Genomic DNA, 9,719 nt, shown 5'->3' with positions numbered 1-9,719 from the left:
ATAGTATGATAGCATGTAAATGCTGTTCCTTATTGCCTCTTTATTTTAGAACAGAAAATAATGTAAGACTTTAAACATGCTGATATATTGTGATTGTTGTCATCTGATACATAAATATTTTTCAGTCTTTTAAGACATTGGTTGTCAGAATTTGTTCTTAGGTCCTAAGAGAAAAATCTACTACTGCTCTATGTGGAAAAAATCCAGATACGTTAGAGAAATGGCTGGTCTTTCTTCAGTACAAAATCACTAATTCACTTTGAATTTAAATTTTGTTAACAGTAATATACAATCAGTTCCATTAAACCCAGACAGGGGAAGGCTAACTGATTCATAAACTTCTCTAATAGAAACTTGAGCCTTCAGTAGACCACGTCACTGAAATGTAATTTCAAAACTCTAATATAAAGAAAACCCTTCCTACCCCACAGCCCACAGCAGCTGGTCTCAGTAATGACAAGAGCAGCATCCTACAGTGATGGTTGTAATGCTGTTTAAAAAACACATCGGGAGTTATTGCAGAACTCCTCACAGTACCAAGAACTCAAAGCTTACTAATCACTAAAATGCTTTATAAGGTTCTTTCAGTAGCTGAAATAACTTCCAGAAGCTTGGGCTTAGATCCAGCTGTTAGAAAACGATAAAACCCAAATCGCTCAAAATGTGTCAAACCTTGATTGTCCAAGGTTTGTTTGCACAGGCTCAGATTCAGTGCAAAGTACTAAACTTCAGCTCTTGTGCCAGCTGGCTTTGACAGGGAAGCAAATACATGACTTCAAGCCCTAAAGTCCCAGTCTCAAGTGAAGGCTTTGGTGTTCCCTGTCTCTTCACACACCAAACAAAATACTTTTTTCTCCAAATGCTATTGCTGATCAACTGCCATTGGCACAGGACTAAACTAAAGCAAGGATTTTTACACTGAGCTGAAAAAATTACTGTTTTCATGTCTTAGGCTGAGTCTTTCTCCTGCCAGCTTTACCAAAAATATTGAAATGAAAAGGTCACCATAAATAAACTGGTGTGCTGCCTTAGATCCTAAGTGCAATCTCACAAGAGACCAGTCAGGGACTGATACATATTTCTGCCATCTGCTTTATGTAGCATTCGTAGCTTTTAAAGCTCACACAGAAAGCTCTCTCAGGTGTGTGAACATCTGTGTAGCCTAGTTAACTAAAAGGTAAAATACCAAAACAGAAGGAAGATGTTCTGAGGATAGATGGAAGTGTATTTAAAGTCCACAGCAAGAGATCCAACTGCTGCCAGAATAAACAAAATACGTGCTGTGTAACAACACCTGTAAACCCCCTCCCTTAGATTCAGATAACAGATAAATGCCTTTAAGACAGTATTTACTAAAAGTTTTTTCAAACTTTGTCACTGAAAAGTGTGATACAACATGATCTACAACTGAAGCCATCCCAGAACTCACATCAGGATTCACATCACACCTGATGCAGGCCGTCAGGTACTGAGTTACTCCATGATGTCTTTGCCTTGCCCATGGTCTTTGTGGTTGTTTCAGAATCCCACTGGCCTTATTTCCAGCACAGCAGGCCTAGAACTATTCCCCAGGAATTCCTAGCACACTGTCAAGGTTGCTTCTGTCTTTCTGGGAAGGCGCTTGGCTTGGAGTGGGACACACATCTCATCATCACTTCTGTAAAGCAGTGGAGCTGCACGTTTCTCTGGTGTCCTACAGCCACACATGCCAGGTATTTTCTTGGGTGTAAGACAGAAAACACTGTGCAGGCTTGTGTCTTGGAGAGGTGAGAAACAGCCCCAAGGGCTGCTGTGGAAAACACAAGTCAGTACAAAGAGAGAGCAGACCAGACAGAAGAACTCCAGACAGCCTCCTGTGCATCACAGCCTGCACAAGCCGCTGGCCACTCCCTCATACCATCAAAGAACTCAGCTAAGAATCTATTTTTTAAACCTCATTTAATAAAAGGTTTTTTAGATATATAGAGGATATTAAGTAAATAAGTTACATAGTACATTACAATCACATCCGCAAGATTTCCTTTAGTGTATTAATATTTTATAAAAAAGCACACAAAAAATAAATTCAGTCCAGTCTATCACAACTGTACAGCAACAGGTAAATATATTTATATATGTACATTTTAAACATGTAACAGTCTTTTAAAAGGTGCCCTAGGCAGCAGACACACAAAAGAAAGTGTCTGCTCACTTGTTAAAATAAAAGTAATATACTTTATTATAAAGCATTTATACAGTAATTACAAAGGCTGACTGCTCCTGTACAGTACACCAAAGCTTTGACTACAAATTTAAAAACAGAACATAAAATGAATGAACACAAAAAAAGGTTATATCAAATCTGAACTACAAGGGGAAAAATACATGTGGAGAAGCTGCAGGAAACTTTTTTAAAATACACAATTACATTTCTATAAAAATATATGTTGTCTTCTAATCTGGAGAAGTTAAGGGGTTTTTGAGGCTCAGCTGTCAGTGGAATCTTAAGTCTTGGAAAGAAAGATCCTTAGACAGCTTGGGATTCAAAGTCTGTGTCTTCCTAACATATGACACAGGAGAGAAGGAGAGAAAAGTAAAGCAGCTGAACCCAAGTGACAAATTTACATAGAAACTCACCTCCCCCAAAATAAAACATGATTGGAAGACTCGCTTCTCTGTCTCTTTAAAGGTCTATAAACTTCCAGACATACAACAGAAGATAAAGCAGAGAAAGTTGGTGTGGGAAAATGTGTATCAGAATAAGGTTTCTGGTAAGCATTGGACTAAATGTGCCATTGTATGAATGCAGACAAGGCTCCTATGGCTACAGTCCTTCCCACTCCCATTTCTTTAAAATACAGTGTGTATCTGTAGGAACCTTCTAGTCCCCTGCCTGAAAGAGAATTAAGAAGTGTCTAACTGCTGAGAGTGAGCAAGATCATGTTTGTGATTTAAGAAACACTTTTTTTGAAATGTGTTGATTTTAATCTAAGCCTCACTTTGATAAATCAGAGCGCATTTTTAGTTAATTTGGACTTTGTTTACAATGGCTTTAACAGATGAGTTACCTTTAAGCTTTTGAATTTCTATCTTTGGCCTGCCTTTAATGAGCTACATCCCCACCTGTTTCTAGCCTGCAAAATGCCATGGTCCTGCACAGCTGAGTGAAATTCTGTAGGCCTTCAACTTACAGAGCCAAGTTCTCTCTGATACCATCACCCGTGTCAGTAAAAGAACAAACATCAAATAAATTAAAATGCAGAGTGGCTCTTGCAGCTAGACTGCAAAACACATCTGCAGCTGTATCAGATATGCATCACAAGTGCATGCATCTATGCAGTAATTACATACACACATGGTCTTACAAAACTCAGATGCTATCCCATGCAGATCACAAACCTGAAAGACTGAATCTATCTGTAAAGGGCAGGCAGAAGCACAGACAGAAGTACATGATCAGGGCAAACATGACCTGTCACTGCATCTCTGTGCTGCTCAGTGCTGGCATCAAGACTCAGGCAGGTAATGATTTGAAATGCAGCCATTTGACTATGGGTATGTGACCACCTGAAGCCTGATCTTGCACTGGAAAAGGCAAATCTATTAGTACACATTTACAGAACTGCACTCTATAAATATTTGTTCCCATATAAAAGAATTAAGGTGAAGAGACACCTTGTTCAAATTAATGACTTTCTACTGCCTGTTTCCTAAAGTAGCAGCAAACCCTTACACTAAATGGCCTTTAAACGACAGAAAATAATGAGCATGAAGTTTTAAAACAGACATGTCAACAGAAAATTGACAAAAAATTTGTTTTGGGGTAATTTTTTTTTTAAATCTTAACTGGAATTACAAACTTAACACTGTGCTGCAGTAAAGAGCCACTCAAATTATTTTTCCCCCCACAAAGAGTAGGAACATAACTCATTCCACATTAGACAAATTCCATTTAAATGCTGTGTCCACAGAAATTGGGGGTTGGCTGCTTAGGTTTTGGTTTTGTTCTTTTTTTAAAAAAACAGTTCTCTGCCAACTTTTACTAGCAGGCAAGCTCCAATTCAAATGCAGGATCAATTCCAAACTGCTACTGTGAGCCAGTGGGTAGAAGGCTTGGTTTGCTTGTTTGTCTTTTAAGATGACACTTGGAGGAGCTGTTCTCCTTACTTCAATGCCAGAAAAGAAGTCTTCTGGTGGCTGCTAGCAATTTGGAAGTATGCTCAGAAACATACTCATTCCCACTTGATGCCACTTACTTGGCTTCTGATTGTGGTCAGCCCTGCGAAGCCACAGCTGTTACAGACAGCTGTTATCCTCAGAAAAAGCCCTTTTCTGATTTTTCTTCCAGTGACAGACTGAGTCCAGTTCTCCTGTTCTGTTCTACTTATACTACAGCAGGGTGGGAGAGAAAAAACCAGTACTGGAATCAGCACATAATATACACAACATTTTATGCAAGTAAAGAAAATCTCTGATGTGTTCTAATCAGCACCTCAATGGCTTGTCCATAACAAGAGAAAAATTATATCAGTTTCCTAAAATAGGGAGAATCAGTGAAATACCTGGCCTTTGGAAGACTGCAATAATGCTTGCAGTTGCTTCACCTACTGTTCCTCCTGACACAGGGTGCTAAAACTGTTCTCTCCAAGGGCCCTAAGATAATGGAAGACAAACATTTTCTCCAATTTATAAAATTAAAAAGATAAAAATCAACACTGAAATCCTTAAGAGGAAGACTGATTTGCTTAAGCTTCTTTTTAAAGAAGCAGCTTTTAGTTCTTTGCAGTTTTTGAATGATTTTAACAGTTCATGATGTGCCATGTGCTTCTTGGTTAGTCAACAATATCCATTCAATGTAGGAACGTGGAACAGTCATCCAAATGCTAAAAGGAACCTCAGTTTTGATAGGAATGAAAAACACAATCTTGACAGAAAATTGAACATTTACAGGTGAAAGTGTCAACTTTGCAAAGAGTGCAGTCCTTAATGATGTTCCTCCTGATTTTGTAAGAGTAGTAACTGTTTCTGCTATTCAGAAAAACGATTCTGTGCAAAAGCATAGATAGGTCAAAGCAAACGTTGTACAATACTCAGCCTCCCAAACAAAAGAGTGAAGCCATCATGGTTGCATAAAACTACAGGCAAGAAGACTGACAGATGACATGCTGGAGTTATAGCCTCTTCCTACAGTTAACCAGGAATTTATCTAGCAGCTGGAAGGGTCAAGATTTAAAAAAAAAAAAAAACAAACCCACCTGCCAGTCAGGCACACTCTGTGGTTCACATACAACTGCACCTCCTGGCTCCCTGGTGGGGAAGGCAGGAGTGACCAGCTCCTGCAGTACGGTCTGGTGTAACAGTGCCAGCACCCGAGGATCAGTGCTGCTCCTCAGGCCTGCACGGAGGGAGGGAGCTGAGCCGGGCTGCAGGATGGCACCAGCTGCCACAAGCCACAAGAGATTCTCTGCATCCTTACAAATAATGACAAATGTGGGCTATAGAGATGTACAGAACAATCCTGTGCAAACCTAACCTCTACCACCTGGGCCACTTCTCCTTAACTCTCTTTTACCAGCAGCTTTTGGTGGCTAGACTTTTTGGGCTACTAGCTCGTGTCAGTTCTGAAGGAAGAGTCAGCCTTTCAGCAAAGAGCATAGCTCACAGCAGGACAAGCCAGCAGGCAGCAGTGCCCAGCCACTGGTGTGCACATAGGTGACAAAGCTTCTCCTGTACATACTGTCTATGAAACTAGGGCTCCACCATAAAAGCTTGATGATGGCAATTTCAAGGAGTAAATGAGGGCTGCTACAAGACAGAAGAGGATATTGAGAAGTAAAAACATTCACAGAGGGATCACTGCTGGAGATGACTCCATTCCTCCCATTTCTGAAATGCACTCAATCCAGCACACAAGCAGATCTGGGCTCATTTTCGCTAAATAGACTTACTCTCATTTATGTAAATTCAAACCCAGGAGTTTTCATTTCAAATTGCACTTGTGAAGCCCAGACTCCTTTAAGTTAATCAAAGGCTGACCATTTTGTTTTCCAAGATGAGACAACCTGCAAGGCCTGTGGCTACTCTAATCCCACAGGATATTTTTATATCCATTGCTACATTCTTAATGCTGTAAGATAATTGACCTCAGGCTTCCATTTGAAAAATAAAACTTAGTCTCAAAAGGAGGAAGAGTGTCTTGCTCATAGGACTTTTCATTTTTGTGAAACAGAGGTAAAAAGTGCACACCATCTTTCCACAAAACTTGTCTGCCTGAATAACTGCTCAGAAAGAAAGGCAGGAAAGCATAAAAGGAAAAAGATCTTTCTGGGAAAGGAAACAACTAGAAATCACCAGTGTCACAATAACTGGATACACTTAGCTCAGAGTAGAGCTTCATTTTCTTGCTCCAGTCTGGAAATCTTTATATCCAAGAGTTCCACGACCACGATTCCTGACAAGAACAAAAAGAAAGGTCTGACTGACCCGAGAGAACTTACTTCCACTGCAGGTGACATTGTTCTATTATGTACCTCAGATATCATTATAAATAGAATAGAAATCTTATTAGTCTTAAAAAAAAAAACAAAACAAGTTGAAACAAATCTTGTTATCCACCATTCCATACTGGCAAGGTCAAGTGGAACGTGTGGCATGAGGAAATGGCAGCACTGAAACCAAAACCTGATGGTTCAGGTAAGAAAAGTGCAAGCAAAAAAAAAAGTGAGACCACCGAGAGGGAGGTTGGGTCCAGCCTTGCTACTCCCTCCACTTCTGGTCTGCTGCTATATTTCTCCATCTTCATCCGAGCTGGCGCTGCTGCTCCCGCTGCTGCTGCTGCCACTGTCACTGCTCTCCTCCTGCCGGGCCTGGCTGCGCGCTGCCGCCGCCTCCTTCTCTTGCTGCTTCAGCGCCGCCGCCTTCTTCTCCTGCTCCGCGTGGCTCTTCATGTGAGCGCTGCGGCTCTTCACCTTGTAGAACACCCTGAGGAAGGCACACATTACATTAGCACTGGCCTCTCCTAGGGCCTCCTTCCACACTTCTCTCACTTCTGCTGCTCTGGCCTCCAGCTGATGAGCTTCAGCTCCGGAACTCCCGCTGGCACTGCAGCAGAGCCCCTGCAGCAAACACCACTCAGCACGAGCCAGTGCAAGGAGCAATGCTAGCAGGAGATCCTGAGCACCCTCAGACCACTCGCTTCATTTCTTACTGTGGCCATTTCTCATTAAGCTCTCAATTCAGAGGGGCAGTGCTGGTATCTGAATCATGCACGTGCTGCTTAACACAATACGGCCTGGTTTTCGGGTGTACCCCTGTGCTGCAACAATACAACAAGCATGGAGGCAAATGATGGCCCAGTGCCACTGCTGAGCCGTGTCCACAGAGCTCCAAATGCTTGAGTTTTTTACTTCTGATTACATTTTGGTGATCTGTTCCTCCACCCTCCACCATTAACTATTTGGATTTTGCATTAAGTGCCACGAGTGAAGCTCAGACACCATTAAGAATCCTTGTCTGCTTGTCCTGTTGTTTTACGAGTAAGCAACTTACGTAGGGAACTGAATTTTCTTGACAGTTATGATTCTGTTGGCAACAAACCTACAAAAACTACTAAAACTGTGTGAGAAAATACAAATATATTTGACATCCACCAAAGACGGCTGCAATTTTAACCAGATGAACCATAGACCTACTGCCCCAATAGCTGCTGCTATAACGATGGTAGTGTCTCACATTTCTACATCACTGTTCTTAAGCCTATACCATGTTCTATGTATGCAATCTAGCAAATACACAGAAACTTCTTGTTACCAAAATGTAAGCATTACAGAGAGCCAACTCAGCAGCTACTTGAAAGTGCAGCTTAACACCAAATACTGTATGCAGTTGAAATGCAGGTGGTATCTCATGACATTTGAGGAAAAACAAGTCTTAATCTGCAAGTATTAGTAGGGCAGTAATTCATGAAAATTATTGCCAATGTCTATGGCCTATACAGAAAGACAGAAACCTCATTTGAGAAGGAGCTTCCACAGGAGATGCCCTGCTGTGATTCTGTGACTATTGCTGAGTTGGTAGCAGAGTTGGTCTTACCTGCCACACTTTTTACATGGAAATGTGTTTTCTGTGTTTTGTGTTTTACTGGTAGCATCTGATTTTATCTTCTGTTTCCTCTTCTTTCTCTGCACTGGAGCAGTAATAGGCTTTCGAGGCTTCACTGTTGTCTCCCTTGGCTTCCTCCCAGTTCTGCCCACAACAGTTCCCTCGTGACTCCTCATATTGGTGTCGCTGGCCTTTGCAAAAGGAGAAAAGTTGAGGCAAAGTGACACTTAAGCCCACCATCAGAAGGAAGACAGTGATTGAGCTCCTGTGCTTCACTCATTCCAGACAAAGGTTCTTTGTCTGGAATCTTCAGGCTATTTTAAGGACTTTTCTCATCATGGCCCTCTGTGTGCACCACCAAAGAATACATTGCATTTTTCTGCCTTACACAGCCCAGTTCTCCCATCACAGCACACAGTCTGATGGATAGTAACACTGAGCTATCTCAGCCCAATCTCTTGCTCCAGAAAAAGTTACAGATGGAAACATTTTGCATATGGAACTGCCCACCTGTTTTCTAAACTATTTGCAGAGTGAAGGTGGCATAGAAAGCACAACATGCACTATGCAGCACATACCAGTAACCCATCTTGTAGTGTCTCTTCATCTTTCAGAGCATCAACCCTCCTCTTTCTGTTATCCAAGCCTTCCTCTGCCTCCTCTTCTTCCTCCTCTTCCTCCTCCTCCTTTACATGCCCCTGTTCCTCACTGAAGATATCCCTTCTGAGAGGAAGAATACGTGCAAACCTATGGGAACTCTTCACCAGAAGATAAAGGAACTGTTAATTTTGATGTCTGTAAGTAAATGACATTACGTGACACAGGACACAAATTTGTGAGTCTGGACTCCTGTGGAGAAGCCAGATTGTTTGTGCTTTTAATTCACCAGTAAGTGAGACGACGCACAAGACTTCAAACCACAGCCCAAAAGAGGTGAGAGAAATTTAGGAAATTACTTACCTTGATGTCAACTTCAGCTTCATCTTTCATAGATCTCTCATTAGCACCATCAATGTCCCCAAAGATTAAGGTCCCATTCCGACCAATTTTCACCTGTTTCTTGTATGTGTAGTAGAATTCCACACACTGAGCCACTGTTTTGGTTTTTATCTGTTGTTTAAAAAACATGAAAGTCCAATGGATTACATGATTTTAAAAAAACTTATAAATAACACTAGGGGTGCAATAAATACACTTTGTATTTTCTTTCCTTGGTAGTCTCCATTCCACCACAGCTACCGTTCAAGCCTCCTTTTCTGTGTCATATTTTCCTGTCTGCCTCATCCCACAGCCTGTCCCCTTCTGCCATTGTTATTCACTAGGGACTAGAGGACAAACTTTTTGAAGAAAAGCTGGTTAATGTAAAGGTGACAGAACCTGGAACTTTGTAAGCTTAATGCACCTCTTAGCCTCTGAAATGTTCCAGCTGAGCTATCAGGCTTGGCAGCAGCCTCTCAGTTTTATGGGGGAGCTTTATTTTGCAGCAGCACTTCAGCGAAGACCAGTCCAGAATACCAATCCAAAAATGGAAGTGAAGGTTTGCAGCCTTTTCCTGTTTTGGCCACGTGCATTTTGTAGGCATATGGTGGTAGACAATTATCAGCACGGACTTGTGACCATCTACATAACCTGCATCAGTG

General features: G+C 41.4%; 1 protein-coding gene across 3 annotated transcripts in view; it reads right to left on the bottom strand.

Moving 5' to 3' along the window:
- Positions 1 to 1,919: 1,919 nt before the first annotated feature.
- Positions 1,920 to 9,719, bottom strand: part of MIDEAS (mitotic deacetylase associated SANT domain protein) — a 53,711-nt gene continuing 45,911 nt past the window's right edge. For all 3 annotated transcript variants that reach the window (XM_063398631.1, XM_063398630.1, XM_063398632.1), the window contains 4 exons: positions 9,040 to 9,189; positions 8,658 to 8,837; positions 8,071 to 8,270; positions 1,920 to 6,960 (listed from right to left, as the gene is read on the bottom strand). In XM_063398631.1, coding sequence (XP_063254701.1) covers positions 6,762 to 6,960; positions 8,071 to 8,270; positions 8,658 to 8,837; positions 9,040 to 9,189 — 729 coding nt within the window. In that variant the 3' untranslated portion in view covers positions 1,920 to 6,761. The remainder of the gene's footprint in view (positions 6,961 to 8,070; positions 8,271 to 8,657; positions 8,838 to 9,039; positions 9,190 to 9,719) is intronic.

This window comes from Prinia subflava, chromosome 5 (assembly GCF_021018805.1).
Source record: "Prinia subflava isolate CZ2003 ecotype Zambia chromosome 5, Cam_Psub_1.2, whole genome shotgun sequence".
Classification (NCBI taxonomy): domain Eukaryota; kingdom Metazoa; phylum Chordata; class Aves; order Passeriformes; family Cisticolidae; genus Prinia; species Prinia subflava.
This window is presented reverse-complemented; position numbering and strand designations above follow the sequence as displayed.